This window comes from Rhododendron vialii, chromosome 1a (assembly GCF_030253575.1).
Source record: "Rhododendron vialii isolate Sample 1 chromosome 1a, ASM3025357v1".
In the NCBI taxonomy this organism is placed as follows: Eukaryota; Viridiplantae; Streptophyta; class Magnoliopsida; order Ericales; family Ericaceae; genus Rhododendron; species Rhododendron vialii.
Genome location: NC_080557.1, coordinates 15,248,286 through 15,268,462, shown reverse-complemented (window position 1 = coordinate 15,268,462; position 20,177 = coordinate 15,248,286). Strand labels below are relative to the sequence as shown.

Here is a 20,177-nt window from a genome sequence, read left to right as displayed (position 1 = left end):
GCCCTTTCATTGTTAGCAAAAATTTTCTCAAGATCATCAACATGCGAAAATGGATTTTCTGAGGCCAAGCCATAAAATATAGGAATTGATACTGAACAATCAAATTGTTTTGCATACCCTCCATAGCACCTTGCAAAATAGGCCATAGTACCCCTTGCTACTCGAAGTAAACAGGCATACACCAAACAAATGCTACTACTAATTATCTACCAGACAGAAGGGGCCATCCCGCCACCTCAACTCAGGAATCAGAATGTGCGAGGGGTTATACCACCACCTCGGCTCAGCAATGCAATCAAATTTAAGCTATCCAACTAAATTAACTATGCTAAACTAACTAAGAACAAACTCGATATTTAGCCTGGTTTCGTTACACCTCAAGTTTAGTTGAACTAGGTTAGAGGTATCCACCAAACTAAATATGAACTACTAACACATACTACTAAACTACTACTATTACTACTAGACGAAAGCGGGATACTTACAGTGGTTTGTCGAACCTCCAAGAAAGCCATAATAAGAAATACCCGGCAACGGCGCCAAAAATTGCTTCGTTTTCTCCGATATAATTATGGAATAATACCCCAAGCGTAGGGTTTAATACGTCAGTTGAAGCATGATAATTCGAAAAGTCCGGGATCGTACCCAAGGGAAAAATTATATGGCTTGGTCGGATTTGTAGATGCAAGTAAAGGCTTTCAGCCTTTAGACAGCCAACTTTGTTTTACTTTAAACGGTAGAAATAAAAGGCTAAATTAAAATCAAATTAACTAGAGAAAAGATAGGCTAGGTCTAGGAATTATTAACACCCAAGACTTGGGCTAAATCACACTCTTCACCCAATTACACAATTTAAGATACTTGATTATAGTTCTCAAATCGGAAGATAAAATGATTTGAGAATCAAGCTAGCTCTAGAACTCATTTGGCAAATACCTCGAGCGACAGAGCTCTAAGCATCATGTGTGGTGGGTAGGCGATGCTCCCACCTACACATGATCAAAGAGGTTAACATCTCGGTGATTTGTCAAACAAACCCGAACCCCACATCAATTTTCAAATCAAAGTTTAAAGCTTTGTTGGGTGCAAAATGCAATTTTTGCCCGAGCCATGAGATGCTAATCATCCCATGACCTAACCTTGGAAACTACTCACCCATATCTAGAGAGATAGGAGCAAGTGAAAATCTACTTAGCATAATTGAAAAGCAACACTAGAAGAAAATTAGAGATTATGATAGATCGGGAGAAAATAAACAACTTTAATAAAGACAATAATAACAAAACTAAACTAATTAAGGCAGGAAATTAAAAGATAAGTGCTGAAAAAATGAAGAACAACAAGAACAATTTGAAAATGCAAAGAAATCTAATCCTAGATCTAGAAAAAGGTACTATTGAATCTATGCTACTTGTTTGTACAAAATAATGACATAAGCTTTTATACTCCGGGGGTCCGCGTCTGGAATATTCCCAAGATGCTCTGAAAATTCGCTCTTAAGTCCCTCGGCATCGATGGCAACGGCCTTAGAGTGCTCTACTATGGGGGTTGGCATCGATGGACTACAAGACTTGACATCGATGTCGAGCTGGTTAGGGAACTGGACCACTAAGGGTCTCGGCATCGATGGAACTTTTTACTTGACATCGATGCCGAGCTGCTTTCTGCCTGCCTCTTGCTCGGGCAATTGGGTTCCTGCTCGGGCGAATCAGCTTCTGCTCGGGCAAATCAACTTATGCTCGGGCAATGACATGCCTTATGCAACGAAAACTCCCCTGTTTGGCGATTCACCTATATAATAGAACTAGAACACTATACGAGCAAACAACGTTAACAATAACTAATAAGTGATTAAATTAAACTAAAACTAGACACTAGCGCACCCTACATTACATTTTCGGGTGCTTATCACTTACCACATACTAAAATACACAATTCTCATAAAAAATATATAGTTCTCATAGAAAATACACGGCTCTAATAGACAGTTCTCATAAAAAATACACAGTTCTCATGAACAACACACAATTCTCATAGAAAAATACACAGTTCTCATAGAAAATACACACACGAACAAAAATTGAACAAAAATAAAAAGGATAATAAAAATCAAATATAGTTATAAATCTTCTTACCGCCATGTCTTAAAAAAGTAATCAAAGATAAAAAAGTAGTATTTCACATAGGAAATAAATTGATTTAGAATTGAATTTTTAACTGTCAAGTCTCATAATCAGTTCTATGAGAACTGCTCAGTTCTCATAGAGGACTAGTTATGTGAACTGAGCTATGTGAACTGCCAATTCTCATAGTTATTTCTATGAGAACTGACAGTTTTTATAGTCAATTCTCATAATTCTTATAAAAAATACACAGTTTTTATAGAAAAATATATAGTTCTCATAGAAAATACACACGAAGAAAACTTCAAACCTTGAAATTAGTGAGAGATTAAACTCCTAAACTTGAAATTAAATTATAGCTTCACTGTAGAGACCCGTAAATTCATTTTACAATTTTATTGTTTTATAAATGAAAAAGTGATGGATTAATGAGAATATTAGAGTTGGGGGTCAAAGTGTGAGAAGTTGAAAGCCATGGGTGTTTGTGTGATTTGTGCATGTGTGTGTGCCGTGTATACCAGGAGAACTTTTTCTTTTTTTCCCATTTTCTTCTTCTCAGCTCTCTCTCGATCTCTCTCGGTCACTCTCTCACTCTCTCACCCAATTACTCAAAACTCACAACAATCAAGCTTAACTCCATCGTCTACTAGTATATTCGAGATTGTATCGCGTTGGACAAAGCTTGATTCGGTGTATTGTTGCTTGATTTGGACTCCGGAAGCTAGGATTTGCAAAATCTTCTTGATTTCGGTTTGGATACTTGAGGTAGGAGATTCTACCTCTCTTTATATGTTATTTGGGTTCTCCTATGTCTTATTTGAGTATTTCCATGCTTTGTTTGAGCTTGTATTGGTTGTTGTTTGGTCTGGATCAAAATCTGTTATCTGATGGAAAATCGCCAAAATTCCGAATTCCTACCGGTAGGATATTTTCTTCTACCGGTAGAACTTTGTTATTGTAAAAATGTATACTCACTGTTTTGATTTTGTACCGGTAGAAGCTATTTCCTACCGGTAGAATTACTAATTTTTCTCACCTACCGGTACGATTTTCTTTCTACCGGTAGAACTCTTGTGAACCAATGTTTTGTTTCCACTGCTTCCGGTTTCTACCGGTAGCCTCCCTTTTTCCTACCGGTAGGTCCCCAGTCAACATGTCAGATTCTTTTTCTCGTGCAATGAAGTACTACTCTTTCCAAGTCCTGAGTTAGCCCATGGATTATTTATATATATAAAATAAGAATCGGCAGTCACCCTTGCTTTCATAATTGACGTGGTACGCACAGGGGTATTGCAATTAGTGGAACCATGGACTGAAAAAAAAAAAGGAAATAGTTTCTTGCACGATATTTGTACAAATAATACGCTTGAGCTTGTGAATGACGCGCGAACATTCAAGGCCCATCGACGGGTGGGTGCTTGGCAGGGGATTTCAAGGTCCCATAATTAGCCTGGCAGGAGCTAATGCTCAAAATAATCACTCAAGGCCCAACTTTCAAGGTGGGTGCTTGGCAGGGGATATCGGGGTCCCAAAATTAGCCCGGCAGGAGCTTCGGCTCAGACACACAAACGACACGACATGTTGAGACATGAATTGAACGGATATGATTTATGAGTTGAATAAAAGAAAAATTGGAGATTTTGGGACACTTGTTCATAAAAATTGTGCTTCCTCCGTTGTCTTGTGATGTTTTATCATTCGTTCATTCATCTCGCTCATTTGCATATAGAGTTTGCGTAGACTTTTCTACTGGGCTAGTGTAGCTCAAGCCTTATATTATTTTCAGGTGCTAACCCGGGACCATAGCTTGCATTGCTTGGCGTGCTTGGAGTGTGGACATTATTTTTGAAAGCTAACCGAAGGAGTTACTTGTTCATCTTTGTAAATTTATTTTGAAAGGTGTATTTGTAACTTAAATTGTAATTCTTTTGACTTGGAAGTGTAACTAAGGGAATGAGAACACAGTAATCTCTTGGGTATCGTACGGATATTTGTGAGTATTTTTATTATGTAAATCCTTTATAATTATGTTTAAAATCGAGGATGTGACAACTTGCTATCAGAGCATAGGTTTAGAACACCTAGAGACCGTGGGGAGACGTTTTGTCTCATGGGTTCAAAATGTCACGCCTTCTAACATAACTTGTGCATGCTTGTGTGACTAACATTCACGTGATTACGTGGCACTGCATTTTTCGATACTGTAGAGTGGCGTAGAGTCATTATTGACCCGTGTTGGGAAGCCCGTGGCTTTGACCTCATAGTAATAATGTTGCGATTAATAGTTTTTCCTCTTATATCATGTAATAAGATGCCTCCGAAGTCGCATGTCAGACGAAGTGGGGCTGGAAATCGTGGTGGCCGTGGCCGTGGTCGTGGCCGTGGGGTGCCACCAGAGGATGAGGTTAGTCAGCTCGGGGAGAATCCTATTGGGAACCCGGGGGCTGGGGCCGGTCGAGGTGCAGATGTACCTCCTGCTCAGAACCAATTCGCTAGGGACCTCGTTGCAGCACTTACAGCTGCAAATCTTCTGAACCAAGCACCTGAGAGAATGTCGAGGATCGAGCCATGGTGGCAATGCGAGAGTTTAGTCGTAGGAATCCACCGGTGTTTGATGGAACCAGTAGCGACGCTTTGGTGGCTGACCATTGGCTAGCTCAAATTCGTAAACTCTTTAGAGCTCTCAATATCACCGAAGATAACATCAGGGTAGGCATCGTGGCGGTGCAACTAGTTGGGGAGGCCGGTGAATGGTGGGAATCCGTTCTTGAAAGCAAGAAAGACGCAAGGAGAGCGGCAAGGACCGCGGCTCAAGTAGATGAGCCAGACGTTGAGAATTTGACACGGGCTGAATTTGAGGCGTTATTTGAGGAGCAGTATTTTCCAAAAACTAGCCGTGAGCAATTGAGGGACCAATTCGAAAAGTTAGAGCAAGGAAGCATGACCGTGTCGGAGTACGCACAAAAATTTCAATCCTTATCACGTTTTGCCCCAGAGTTGGTGGCGACGGAAGAGAGAAAATGTAGACGCTTTGAGAAAGGACTGCATAATACCGTGAGGAGAATGGTAATGGTGCAACACAAGACAAAATACGCCGAGGTAGTTGAGTGTGCGAGGAGCATTGAGATACCGAAAGAGGCGCAACGTAATAGGGGAGTTTGGGAACCACGACAACCAACCGTGAACACGAGTTCTTCGTCGGGGAGCTTTGGAAGCCAAGGGAGGAAAAGGGCAAGGGAACCATCTCAGATACCGCAGGGTAGTTCGTCGAACTTTAGGCCGTCACCTTCTTCTTGGGGGACTCGGGGTGTTCTGTCTAGACCTTCGCCTGTGTGCTATAAGTGTAATCAACCTGGACACGTTCGTGCTCAGTGTCCACGCCTCGGGGAAACTTGTTATATCTGTGGTAAAGCGGATCATTTCGTAAGGAACTGTTCTCAGGGGTTGGGAGTGCGTAGCGAGTCGGGTTCTGTGCAGCAGTCGGGAACGGGGAGTAATGTGGGTCAGCCGTTTAGGGGTACTCAGAGGCCGCAGCAGCCTCACTTCCGCCAGACTACATCAGCTCAGAGCTCCGGGATTGATAAGGGAGCGAGTTCTTCCGTGCCTACTCAGGGTTCCGGTCAGAGGGGAGGTTTTGTGCAGGGCCAAGGTACCCAGGGACGAGTTTTCAACATCACTTCTGCTATCCCACCTACCACTTCTCAGGCTCCGGAAACTTCTGTTGTGAGGGGTACTTTTCTTTTGTTCAATTCATTTGCTAAAGTACTATTTGATTCTGGAGCATTGCATTCTTTCATTGCTGCATCATTTGTGTGTACTTTGGAATTGGAATCGGAAACTATTAGTCCTCCTTTGTTTGTCGAGACACCTTTAGGGGGAAGAACACCTCTTGACCGTATTTGTCGAGATTGTGAGTTGGTTATTCGTGATTGTCGTTTCGTGTTCGACTTCATCGTTTTGGGAATGTCGGGGTTTGATCTTATTTTGGGGATGGATTGGCTATCCACGTTTCATGCTACCATCGATTGTTTCAGGCGTCGAGTTCGTATTTGTCCTCCCGAAGGTCCTTGTTTCGAATTCTTTGGGGAGCGTCGGGAACCATTGGAACCTTATTTATGTGGGACTCGTGAGCTAGGGTCGGTTTATTCATTATTGGCGAGTTTTACGTTAGATGAGGATGCCTTCATGCGTGGGGAGTTACCCTTAGTGGTTTGCGACTTCCCGGATGTATTCCTGGAAGAGTTACCTGGTTTACCTCCCGAGCGAGAGATTGAGTTCACCATTGATCTACTTCCCGGTACCGCTCCTATCTCCGTACCTCCGTATCGTTTCGCACCCGTTGAATTGAGAGAGCTAAAGACTCAGTTACAAGAACTGGAGAACCTAGGATTCATTCGTCCAAGTACGTCTCCGTGGGGAGCACCGGCTCTTTTTGCGCAAAAGAAGGATGGTTCACTCCGTTTGTGTATTGACTACCGTAAGCTAAACCGAGTCACCATTAAGAACAAGTATCCCATGCCTAGAATCGATGATTTGTTCGACCAACTTCGGGGTGCCACTTGTTTTTCTAAAATCGACTTGAGGTCTGGTTATCATCAGTTGAGGGTTCGTAGAGAGGACATCCCTAAAACCGCTTTTTGCACTCGTTATGGCCATTATGAGTTCGTAGTTATGCCTTTCGGACTAACGAACGCTCCAGCTACATTCATGGACTTGATGAATCGTATTTTCCGTGCTTATCTTGATCGCTTCGTCGTCGTCTTTGTGGATGATATTTTGATCTATTCGCCTACGGAGGAGGAACACCAAGCCCATCTCACCATCGTTCTTGAACTTTTGAGAGAGCACCAGCTATACGCTAAACTTAGTAAGTGTGAGTTTTGGTTATCCGAAGTTAAATTCTTAGGCCACGTGGTTTCGAAGGGTGGAGTGTCTGTTGATCCAGGAAAGATAGAGTCGATTATGAATTGGCAGCGACCAAAGAACGTATTCGAGATTCAAAGCTTCTTGGGTTTGGCTGGGTACTACCGCCGTTTCGTTTTAGACTTCTCTCGTTTAGCGGCACCAATGACTAGATTGACACGTAAGGGGACCCGATTCGTTTGGGGTGACTCGTGTGAGACAGCCTTTGAGGAGTTAAAGAAGCGATTGACTACCGCACCTGTCTTGATTGTGCCCGAACGTGGAGTTGGCTACTCCATGTATTGTGATGCGTCTAAGGAAGGGTTGGGATGCGTGTTAATGCAGGCGGGACGAGTGGTAGCGTATGGGTCACGACAGTTGAAAACACATGAGCGGAATTACCTGACACACGATCTAGAACTTGCAGCCGTCGTATTTGCTTTGAAAAGTTGGCGCCATTATTTGTATGGTGAGAAATTTGAAGTCTTTTCCGATCATAAAAGTTTGAAATGCTTATTCTCTCAAAAGGAACTTAACCTTCGTCAACGCTGTTGGATGGAGCATTTGGAGGATTATGACTTCGAATTACAATACCACCCGGGGAAAGCGAACGTTGTGGCTGACGCATTGAGTAGAAAACCGACACATCTAGCGAGCCTAGCGATTCACAAGTGGAGAGCAATGAACGACTTGGGCTCCTACGCCATGCACTTTGAGGAAGTTCGGGAAGGGGTCACGTTATGCAACTTGACGGTGCAATCGACTTTATCGACGAGAGTGATTGAGGCTCAGCAACATGATGAGGAAGCGGAGGAACTCCGTACTAGATTCCTTAGTGGAAACGCTCAAGAAGGGTGGATGATTCACGCCGACCGAGAGCTTGAAAGTAATTCGTCAGTGCCTTAAGAAAGCTCAAGAGAAAACGACTGAACAAGTTCAGGTGATTCGCCAAAGATTGCTGACCGCGCAAAGCCGACAAAAGAGTTATGCCGATCGTCGTCGTCGCCCGTTGTCATTTGAAGAAGGGGATCATGTATTCCTCAAAGTATCGCCGTGTAGAGGTTTGTCTCGTTTCGGGAAAAAGGGAAAGCTATCGCCGCGTTATATCGGGCCGTTCGACATCATTGAGAAAATTGGGGAGGTTGCGTATCGTTTGGCTTTACCACCGAGATTATCGGGCATACATGATGTGTTTCATGTGTCTATGTTGAGGAAATACGAACCGGATCCGTCGCATGTATTGGAATGGTCCGAACTCGAGTTAGAGGCCGATGCGTCTTATGGGGAAGAACCGGTCCGTATCCTAGATTCGCGCGATCAAGTGTTGAGGGGTAAGACGATACCGTTAGTACGAGTCTTATGAAGAAGTTAGGGTAGCGAGGATCAAACTTGGGAACGAGAAGATGAGGTTAGAGAGAAGTATCCGCACTTGTTTCAGGCATAAATACCGACGTGAGTATCCGAGATTGAAGTATTTTAATGTTTAACATGTTGCATAATATTGGTGATTGAGGTTTTGCATGCATAGGTGATATGTGTGTTAACTAGTTTTGGCATGGAAAATTTCGAGGGCGAAATTTCTTTAAGGAGGGTAGGATGTAGAGACCCGTAAATTCATTTTATAATTTTATTGTTTTATAAATGGAAAAGTGATGGATTAATGAGAATATTAGAGTTGGGGGTCAAAGTGTGAGAAGTTGAAAGCCATGGGTGTTTGTGTGATTTGTGCATGTGTGTGTGCCGTGTATACCAGGAGTAACTTTTTCTTTTTTTCCCATTTTCTTCTTCTCAGCTCTCTCTCGATCTCTCTCGGTCTCTCTCTCACTCTCTCACCCAATCACTCAAAACTCACAACAATCAAACTTAACTCCATCGTCTACTAGTATATTCGAGCTTGTATCGCGTTGGACAAAGCTTGGTTCGGTGTATTGTTGTTTGATTTCGACTCCGGAAGCTAGGGTTTGTACAATCTTCTTGATTTCGGTTTGGATACTTGAGGTAGGAGATTCTACCTCTCTTTATATGTTATTTGGGTTCTCCTATGTCTTATTTGAGTATTTCCATGCTTTGTTTGAGCTTGTATTGGTTGTTGTTTGGTCTGGATCAAAATCTGTTATCTGATGGATAATCGCCAAAATTCTGAATTTCTACCGGTAGGATATTTTCCTCTACCGGTAGAACTTTGTTGTTGTGAAAATGTATACTCACTGTTTTGATTTTGTACAGGTAGAAGCTATTTCCTACCGGTAGAGTTACTAATTTTTCTCACCTGCCGGTACGATTTTCTTTCTGCCGGTAGTTCTCTTGTGAACCAAAGTTTTGTTTCCACTGCTTCCGGTTTCTACCGCTAGCCTCCCTTTTTCCTACCGGTAGGTCCCCAGTCAACATGTCAGATTCTTTTTCTCGTGCAATGAAGTACTACTCTTTCCAAGTCCTGAGTTAGCCCATGGATTATTTATATATATAAAATAAGAATTGGCAGTCACCCTTGCTTTCATAATTGACTTGGTACGCACAGGGGTATTGAAATTAGTGGAACCATGGACTGAAAAAAAAAAAGAGGAAATAGTTTCTTGCACGATATTTGTACAAACAATACGCTTGAGTTTGCGAATGACGCGCGAACATTCAGGGCCTATCGACGGGTGGGTGCCTGGCAGGGAATTTCAGGGTCCCATAATTAGCCTGGCAGGAGCTAATGCTCAAAATAATCACTCAAGGCCCAACCTTCAAGGTGGGTGCTTGGCAGGGGATATCGGGGTCCCAAAATTAGCCCGGCAGGAGCTTCGGCTCAGACACACAAACGACACGACATGTTGAGACATGAATTGAACGGATATGATTTATGAGTTGAATAAAAGAAAAATTGGAGATTTTTGGGACACTTGTTCATAAAAATTGTGCTTCCTCCGTTGTCTTGTGATCTTTTATCATTCGTTCATTCGTCTCGCTCATTTGCATATAGAGTTTGCGTAGACTTTTCTACTGGGCTAGTGTAGCTCAAGCCTTATATTATTTTCAGGTGCTAACCCGGGACCATAGCTTGCATTGCTTGGCGTGCTTAGAGTGTGAACATTATTTTTGAAAGCTAACCGAAGGAGTTACTTGTTCATCTTTGTAAATTTATTTTGAAAGGTGTATTTGTAACTTAAATTGTAATTCTTTTGACTTGGAAGTGTAACTAAGGGAATGAGAACACAGTAATCTCTTGGGTACCGTACGAATATTTGTGAGTATTTTTATTATGTAAATCCTTTATAATTATGTTTAAAATCGAGGACGTGACATTCACCATTTGCACAACAACCGCTTTAACATTTTTAATAAATTTAGATTTCACATTCAAAATAGCAACTAGGACTTTGGCTAATAAGAGAAGCAAACAATGAAATTGAGAACTTGTTCCAGTTTAGGAACAGGTTAAAAAGTCTGATCGCAGTGATCGCGGGAACAGCTCCACTCCGGTTGGCGGCATCATCATCTTCTGCTTTTTTAATTTCTAATTCGAAATCCACGGAGACCTCGCTAGAACTACTCGACGATGAACTTCGTCCACGATCACAGTCGGTTTCACAAGGTGGAGAACGCAGATCCGAAACAATCGGATATCGTCGACATCATCATCGGCGGCGCCAGTGGTGGCGATGATTGAAGGCATGGGACAGATGAACAACACTAAAACTGAATCAATCTGTGATGCAGTGTCGAACTCGTCCTCAAATATTTGTTGGAATTCCTGGCGGCGCCCAAGCTACGGTGTAGAGGACGGAGGTGGGGTGGAGGAGGAGGAGGATGATGGTGTTGCCGGGGCGGAGGTAGTGGTGGACGGCCCAGCACAATTGACGGCAAAGGCGGACTCCTCGTAGAGGTCGACGACGATGACGATGAAGATACGGCGCTGGGCATTGGCAGAGGGATGAGAAGTCGGAGGAATTTATGGGAGAGGTGGAGAGAGGCATTTGGATTTTTGGGGTAAAGATGTCATTACATACTATTACCGAACCTACAGCTTTTGAGGAAATAATTTAGGGTTGGGATAGAACTGAACCTAAAAAATGAGGCCGGCTTCTAATTTTCTAAATAGCAAATGCAAAAATAATTTGAATTAGAACAAAACGCCAAAAAGCCCCTAAGGCCGAACAACAGTATGTGCTTATATCAAGTTTACAATGATGTTGATTACCTTTTTCTTTCCAAAACATAAGATAAAATCAATATGAATGCATGGATGAAATTAATTTGGATTTATGAGATTAATGAACTTCTAGATTTGATAAATACAATTAAGCGGATTAGATGTTTTCTGATGCATTAATATAATATTATGATTAGTGAAGCTTACGATTACAACGTATGCAATTATATGCAGTGGATACTTCATAATTGGAGTGACGATCATTGCCTGAAGCTGCTAAGGAATTGCCATAAAGCTCTCCCAGACAACGGAAAGATAATTGTGGTGGACGGAATTCTTCCGGTATGCAATTATATATATACAGTCAGTCTCAAATGAGGGAGTCCTTATTTTAGTTAAAATGCGGACCTCCTCATTTCTCCCATTTTTCGATCGAAGTTCGATGATCCGAGCCGCTCAATGTGTTCAGAACGTGATTTTAAGGGTACCCGCGAGAAATCGGCAAAAATAAAAGACCAGGAAGGGCTTCATCTAAGCAGTTTTTGTTTGAACCGTTCGATAAAAAACAAACAAAAACTGGTCGGATGAAGCCCTTCCCGGTCATTGTTTTTGCTGATTTCTCCCAGGTACCCTTAAAATCCCGTTCTGAACACATTGAGCGGCTCGGATCATCGAAATTCAATCGGGAAAGGGAGGTCCGCATTTTATTAAAATGAGGTGGTCCTTACGAGAGACGGGCTGTGTGTGCGTATATATATATATATATATATATATATATATATAGAGAGAGAGAGAGAGAGAGAGAGAGAGAGAGAGAGAGAGAGAGAGAGAGAGAGAGAGAGAGAGAGAGAGAGAGAGAGCTTCTAATGCGGATCTCCGCATCCAGACAAAGTGTGGACCACCCCATTTCTCCCCTTTCCCGATTAAATTTTTATGATCCGAGCCGTTCAATGTGTTCAAAACGTGATTTTAAGGGTACATATGAGAAATCAACAACAAAAAATTACCTGGAAGGGCTTGATTTGAGTAGTTTTTATTTAAACCGTTCAATAAAAAATAAACAAAAACTGCTCGAATGAAGTCCTTCCCGGTCTTTTTTTTTGTTGATTTCTCGCAAGTACCCTTAAAATCACGTTCTAAACACATTGAACGGCTCGGATCATCGAGATTCGATCAGGAAAGGAGAGGTCCGCACTTTGCTTGGATGCGGAGGTCCGCATTAGAAGCTTACTCTCTCTCTCTCTCTCTCTCTCTCTCTCTCTCTCTCTCTCTCTCTCTCTCTCTCTCTCTCTCTCTATATATATATATATATATATATATATATATATATATAGTCCACTTCTTATAAGGGCATCCTTACTGTATTACGGTGAGAGCTTCCCCTTTTCTCCCCTTTTCCGACCAAATTTCGATAATTTGAGCCGCTCAATGTGTTCAGAACGTGATTTTAAGGGTACCCACGAGAAATCAACAAAAAAAAGACCGGGAAGGGCTTTATTTGAGCAATTTTTATTTGAACCGTTCGATAAAATACAAACAAAAATTGCTTGGATCAAGCCCTTTCCGGTATTTTTTTTTTGCTGATTTCTCGCGGGTACCCTTAAAATCACGTTCTGAACACATTGAGTGGCTCAGATCATCGTAAATTGGTCGGGAAAGGGACGTCCTTACCGTAATACGGTAAGGGCGCCCTTATAAGAAGTTTTGTGTGTGTGTGTGTGTGTGTGTGTATATATATATATAGTTCCCTTCACCTAAGGACTACCTTAACTTAATAAAATAAGGACCTCCCTTTTCCGATAGAATTTCAATGATCCAAACCGCTCAATGTATTCAGAACGTAATTTTAAGGGTACCCACGAGAAATCAGCAAAAAAAAAAATAACCGGAAAAGCTTCATCCGAGCAGTTTTTGTTTATTTTTTATCGAACGGTTCAAATAAAAACTGCTTGGATGAAGTCCTTCCTGTTCATTTTTTTTGTTGATTCCTCGCGGGTACTCTTAAAATCACGTTCTGAACATATTGAGCGGCTCGGATCATTGTAATTCGAACAGGAAATGGGAGAAATGGAGATGTCCTTATTTTAACTAAAATAAGGACCTCCTCATTTGAAAATGACTATATATATATAAGGGCGCCCTTACCGTATTACGGTAAGGACGTCCATTTCCTGACCAAATTTCGATGATCCGAGCCGCTCAATGTGTTCAGAACGTGATTTTAAGGGTACTCACGAGAAATCAGCAAAAAAAAAGACAGAAAAGGGCTTGATCCAAGCAGTTTTTGTTTGTATTTTATCGAACGGTTCAAATAAAAACTGCTCAAATCAAGCCCTTCCCGGTCTTTTTTTTTGCTGATTTCTCGCGGGTACCCTTAAAATCACGTTTTGAACATATTGAGCGGCTCGGATCATCGAAATTTGGTCGGAAAAGGAGAGAAAAGGGGAAGCCCTTACCGTAATACGGTAAGGGCGCCCTTATAAGAAGTGGACTGTATATATATATATATCCCAAATCTCAATCTCAAAGTTTCCAATCAAATTTTTATGATCCGAACCGTTCAATGTGTGCAAAATGTGATTTTAAGGGTGGCCGCTAGAAATTAGCAAAAAATATTACCGGGAAGTGATCGTTTCGAGCAGTTTTTAAATGAACCATTCACCAAATCTAAGCTAAAAACTTCTCAGATCAAGCCCTTCCAGGTCTTTTGTTTGGCTGATTTCTCTCAACTATCCTTAAAATCACGTTCTGATCACATTGAACGGCTCGGATCATTAAAATTTGATCGGAAACTATGAGGTATTTTTTTAGGTGTCTAATTAGTTGTCCTCGGATCAATATATATATATATATATATATATATATATATATATATAATGAAAAAAGAAGGCAGTTTGAGTTGATTGTTAAATATTGTGCAAGTGTGTCTTGCTTGGAGTGATTCCTTCTATTATCAAGCGTGTGGCTTGGTCACGTTGAGTGGCATCCGCTACTCCCAGTCGAGTGGTATATATCCCGGGACTATCCCAATCTTGCAAGTCTCGGCCTGCGTATTGATTCTTCTCTTCTAGAAAAATCGAAAAAGCAAAAGAACGATAAAAGTGGTGGTACATCAGTGTAATTGTGCCACACACAATTGCAATTTCTCTCATGATTCAATTATCTTTTTCTATGATGATTTAGAAGAAGTTTTTACTACCAAGATAATTCTCAAGTGTTTCCACAATTCCACCTAGTGACAATGTTGAGGATTAACTTTTCTAAGAGCATGATGCATGTGTGGTATTGGTTGCAAGATCACGTGGAAAGTGTAATAAGCATTTAAAATTTTGTTTTTCCGACAATTCTAGATGAGTTGAATGGGGCTGGAGATGGCAATCGGACCTGTCTTGCCCCGCCACGCTTCGAATGGGACGGGTTTTTCAACTCATTTTCGGGTGTAGAGTCGGGGTTAAAATTCCAAAACCCGACCGGGTTCGGGTAGGGTTCAAGGTGGAAGTGCCCCGCCCCTAAACCCGCCCCGACATACATACATACATACATACATATATATATACATACATACATATATATATATATATATATATATATATATACTTTTATCCTAATTTAATTATCATTATACTTAAAATTTAACATTTTTACCCTAATATTATTATCATTATACTAAAAAACCTTATATTCTTAATTTTATATTTTCACCATTATACTAAACTACACTTTTTTATAACTATTTTCTTTAATTTTGCTTTTTGATTACCAAATTTTTTTAATTTCTTATGAAGCGGGGCAGGAACGAGGGTACCCAAAAAATATCAGGTTGGGGTCAGGGCCGTGTAATAATTTTCGGGTCGGGGTATGCAAAAACCTGACCCGTTGCCTTTCTTGAATAGGACTGACTTTTTTCTCTCTCTACTTTATCTCTCTAAAGTTAAAACCCTAACTTTTCTAGATTTGGGGGAGGGGGGCCACCGCCTCGTCCGCTTCCTCTCTCCTTCCCCTCCTCCTGTCTCTCGACTCTTCGGTGTATCTCCTCTCCGATTTGGTATGGCTAGTGGTGGTGTGCTCTTGGCGCCCTTGCTTCGGATGATTAGACCTCTGACCGGCGTTCTGTGGGCTTGCCTCGACTGGACCCCGCCTTGTCTTCTCAGATCTGGTGATTTAGTGGCCGGCGGCGAGGTAATAATGGTGTGATAGAGTTAGGGTTTTTCTTTTCTTTTCTTTTTTCCTATTTTTACCGGTTTATCCGGGTTTCCTGGCTGGTTTCCTTAGTTCGGCGTAGGTACCAGTCTAGTTTTCCAGATACAGTGGGTTTGGTGGTGTGAAATTTTTTTTAGATTGTAGTTGTGTTCTGGTTTCTCGGAGGTGATTTCTAATACCTGCTTGACGATTTCCTACACCTAAAATAATGAGTTGCCCCAAGTGTAGGGCGAAGACCGACGTAGCACAATATTCGATAAGTCCGGAGTTGAATCTACAGAGATGGTGATGTGTGCTGACTAAAAACTCAGGTTGTTGCTTATTTAAACTGGCTCTTAGGTAGTCATCCCTTGTCGATTAATTGAGATTTAATTAAGCTAAGAAATAACAAGTTCTTCTCGAGAATTAAAAAGGAGGCACGGTCATAGGGTTCATAGCACTCGCAACCAATCCAGATTAGCCTGCTCCATTCAGTATTCTTAAAACATTCGATTTTAGTGAGAAAAAGATACCCCGAAAGATGTGAATCCTTATGGTCGCCGTTCATCCATGCGCAACGAAGAATGGGTTTTGGATTCCCATTCACATGGGCTCCGACAATGCCCGAATTCGTCTAACGAATGTTATTTATTAACTTAAAATTGCTTTTCCTTTATTGTTTGAAAATAGGAGCAGTGTCCGAACTGGTCACAATGTGCTAATCATCCCGCGACCCTACCTATACGACTACTCACTAATAATTGCGCATAAAATAAAAGAAATCCTAACTTGAAACATGCTTTTATTGCGCGAGATGAAAAATAAACAGAAAAATATCAACTAATCAAATACCAGCGAATAACTTTTATTAAAAACAGAAATTAAAACAAGATACCAGAGTGCGAGTAAGCAAAACTTAAAATAACTTGAAGAAGAAAAAATACTCTGAATGAATGAATGTAAATCTGAAACTGTAGAGTAATTATTCCCACGAACTTCTGTCATCGCCCATGAGAACGCAGCCCCCATTCTTCGTGATCTTCCTGCGTTACAGTAAAATGTGTTGTGAACAGTACCTGTCGTGGTTGCTTTGGCCCGTCGGCTTGCCGGCGGTTGTCCTTTTGCGTGCATGGGCTTGAAGTTTCAGCGAGGCTCGCACAGGTTGATCCAATGCCCGGGTCAATGGATTTGGGTGCCGTCTTGTCTGTCGGCGTCTTTACCCGCTGACAAGGACGTGTCGGCGTTTGGCCTGTGGGTATCACGGTCGTGAAGCTTGCCCAGATTTCATATGCGTGTTCCTAAGGTTTGAACTGGGGATCCCTGTTGGTTTCTCTGCTACCTCTTTTGTGATTGGTTCTTATGTCCCGACGTTTTGCCGGCTTGCATTTGTAATAGATGCTTGTATCTGGGATTAGATAGTTTTGGTTCTCTTCTAATCTTTTGATGTTTTCTGTAATGCCTTCGGATTTTAAATGATATATGGTATTGACCATTACAAAAAAGCAGAGTTGAATGTTATGTTAAAGTTTGGATCACTTTTAGTGATGATATTCGTCACCATAGTGTTACATTACGCAACAAAAAATTTCGTCACAAAAAACTACCATATACTTTTAGCGACAACCTCTAGATGATGAAACATGGTGACAAAATATTTTGTTGCTAATACTTTTGGTGATTATTTAGCAACGGAAATCGATTTGTCACCAAAAGTTATTTTCCTTCTACTGAGAATCAATTTTTTTAAGGATTAGAACTTATAAAAAATCATATTCTTGAAAAAATAAAGCTGGTGTAGTACTTGTAGAGAGAGACCGAGAGGATTTCCTCCATTGATTCTTATGAATTGGTGTGACTTTTGAGAAGTAAGTAGTCGCCAAATCTCGTATATTTGTATGTTCTATCTTTCTCTCTCTCACCATCGATTCTGTGAGTTTTGAGCTCATAGTTCATTTCGTCTTTTGAAAAAGGAAAAAAGAAAAAAAAAGAAAGAGATTTTGATCTTAAAGGGCCCCTATGCGACATGCTAGTTGTCTTTTATTTTCGTACTGTATTTTTTTTTTTTTTTGTATATTTAGGACCCCACTTTAGGGGTGCATTTGATTCACGTGTACGTGGTGGGGTACCAGATCAAAAACAAAACGCGAAGAATATTCTAATGGAAAGAAAAAATAAAAAAAAAAAATACTGGAGTAATAGGATAATTCATATCTGGCCAGGATCTAGTAGAAGGGTAGGAATGGATGTATAAATTGGTATGTTGGAAAAAGTAGGTGGATGTTTTGGACTGTTTTTGTAGGCCTTGCTTTCCGTGGAGGCTTTTAAAATGTTAGCCAGTAGTAGCTGCATGTTAGGAATTATATATACGTGCATGTGTGTGTTGTGCCCCGGGGTGGATTAAACAGAGTCAAAATACACACACACAAACACGACCATAGGAGATATACGTGGTTCCCCAAACTCAAGTCCATCCAGAAGGAATCGGGCAAACACACACTATAAATGAACGAGCTTTACAAGTGAGGTCATTCACCTCACCACACTCTCATCTATCTATGCTTTTACATTGCTACCTCACTGGTCGATCTCTCACTCAATAGAGGTACTTCTGATTGAACCAAAAGGTCCCATTTATAGCCAAATACGGATCTCCCTGCATCCAATCACGCCAGACAAAGCCTTCACTGTTGGTGGCTGGCACCGTGCACGGTAGTTGGCTGTCCACACCAATTGGCAACTTTGGTGCATGTGCTTGGCAACAGTTAGGATGGGAGCCACAATGCCCCTCAAGTCAACAGTGTGGGTCTGTGTGGGAGTAGGAAAAGCTATGTTGGGGAGAGAGAGAGACGAGCACGGGCAGAGTTATGTTGGGGCTGGCACCCGGCTCTCCCGAACCTTCGAGTTTTAAAACTTTTAATTTGTGTATATCTGATTTTGAATATCATTGATAATTATTTGTGTATAGCTACTTATAATCTTAATTAATAATTTCGGTTTGATTTGATAAAAAAATTGGTACTTATTTTACATTCTCATTTATCTATTTCTTTCATAAATAAAACATAAGCACGTGACTGTTGAAGTAGCCTAAAGAAAAAATGCAAAATGATTGGTACACTTTAATTGCATTAAGTTGAAATCATTTCAATGTACGAATGCAATGTATCGGAGAGCAAAAACTTTATGATATAATAAGTATACGTTCCGATAAAAAAATACATGTCTACTATTATAAGTCAGCTCCTCTCGGGTCAAAATCCTGACTCCGCCATTGGAGACGAGTGAGAGCAGGGAACCCCATTATGAGCAATTCACATAAAGTTTGTTTGAGTAATTTTCTGTGTGCAGTTTTATTTGTCTCCCACCCAACACGAAATTGTTGGATTAAATTTTAACAGAGTAGTAGGAATTACTGTAAACCAGTAGCAAAACAATAATAATAGCAGCGAAGGTAGTTCTTAATCAGAAAAAATAGGGATTAGAAAAGCCTGTGGATTGAGGCACGTATGGTGGGGCCCTCCTAAGAAAAATACGTCCCCTTCTGTACTGGGTTGAATGACGCTCTACTCTCAAGATTCAACAATCCTTCGAGAAGCTTTGAGTGCAGCTAAAGCTTACTCACGAACCCATAATTGTCCGTATGCTCAAAATATAGGAGTAGCTTCAAAGTAATATGCAAACTGGAAAACAGAATGAATTATGATTTTGTTTTGTTGCTATGGAAGTGTAAGAGTACTTTTTCTTCTCTGTGCATTTGATGAGGAAGAATGATGCAATATATGGCTCCAAAAGAAGATATAAAACATAAAGAGGGAATGGGAGAGGAGCCGGTGGACTGTCAAGGCAGACAAGGAAATGAATAAGGGGAGCAAATGAGCATGGGTCTGCCAAGCAATGGCATCCCAAGGACAATGGAGTAAATGTGCACAGACTAATTAATATGGAAGAGATCCAAAGTTATTTGAAAATTTTAAATTAAGAAATATACGACAGAAATTGTCATTATATTAATGGCTCACACGTCCCACGAGCAGAAAGGAAAACCATGGTGGGTGAATATTCTATTAGGAATCAATGTATGTATAAAATGGGCTGCAACTCCTCCTTTTAAAGAAGAAGAAGAAGCACATATATAGAAAAAGATATGGCGCTTTGTTACAGTTTGGATCATGTGAGAGATGAAACTAATGAAGAGCAGCAGCAGTATAGCTACGCGGTGGAGCTGGCTCTCTCGCCGGTGTTGCCGTTCGTGCTGAAAGCGGTGGTGGAGTTACAAGTGCTCGACATAATAGCCAAAGCAGGTCCTGGAGCCCAGCTCTCCCCGTCTCAGATCGCGTCTCAGCTGCCCCCAGCTGGCCCGACTGCCCTCGTAGGCAACCCCGACGCACCTGAAATGCTGGACCGGATGCTTCGCCTCCTGGCCAGCCATTCCATCCTCACTTGCTCTGTCGTGGATCATGACTCCCCTGCTCCTGCACTGGATGGGAGGTTGTACGGGCTTGCGCCCGTGGCGAAATACTTTGTGCCCAACCAAGACGGAGCCTCGTTAGCACCCCTTTTGGTTCTGGCCCTGGAAAAGGCCTTTGTTGGCAGCTGGTAATTCATATTCATACCCATATTGAATCATTCCAAAGTTTGAATTGACTGAGATTGTTTTATATTACAAAAGTGTTAGGATCCAGGCCACTCGATCAATTCATGAAAGTGTCCGGAAAAGAAAATGGATAGGCTTAGCAAAAAAAAGAAAAAATAGATAGTGTGAATCTAGACCATCCATTTTCTTTATCGGACATACCGAGTGTCCTGGACCGTATCAGGTCTCTTTATATTATTACCTT

The 20,177-nt window shown here is 41.3% G+C and overlaps 1 protein-coding gene across 2 annotated transcripts in view; it reads left to right on the top strand.

The window, feature by feature from the left end:
• LOC131306397 (caffeic acid 3-O-methyltransferase-like) overlaps positions 1 to 20,177 on the top strand; it is a 96,752-nt gene that overhangs the window by 74,228 nt on the left and 2,347 nt on the right. Inside the window, exon 2 of one of the 2 annotated variants that reach the window (XM_058332620.1) lies at positions 19,465 to 19,935. In XM_058332620.1, coding sequence (XP_058188603.1) covers positions 19,484 to 19,935 — 452 coding nt within the window. In that variant the 5' untranslated portion in view covers positions 19,465 to 19,483. Of the gene's footprint in view, positions 1 to 19,112; positions 19,936 to 20,177 lie in introns of those variants that run through there. The other variant, XM_058332610.1, reaches the window with a different exon arrangement.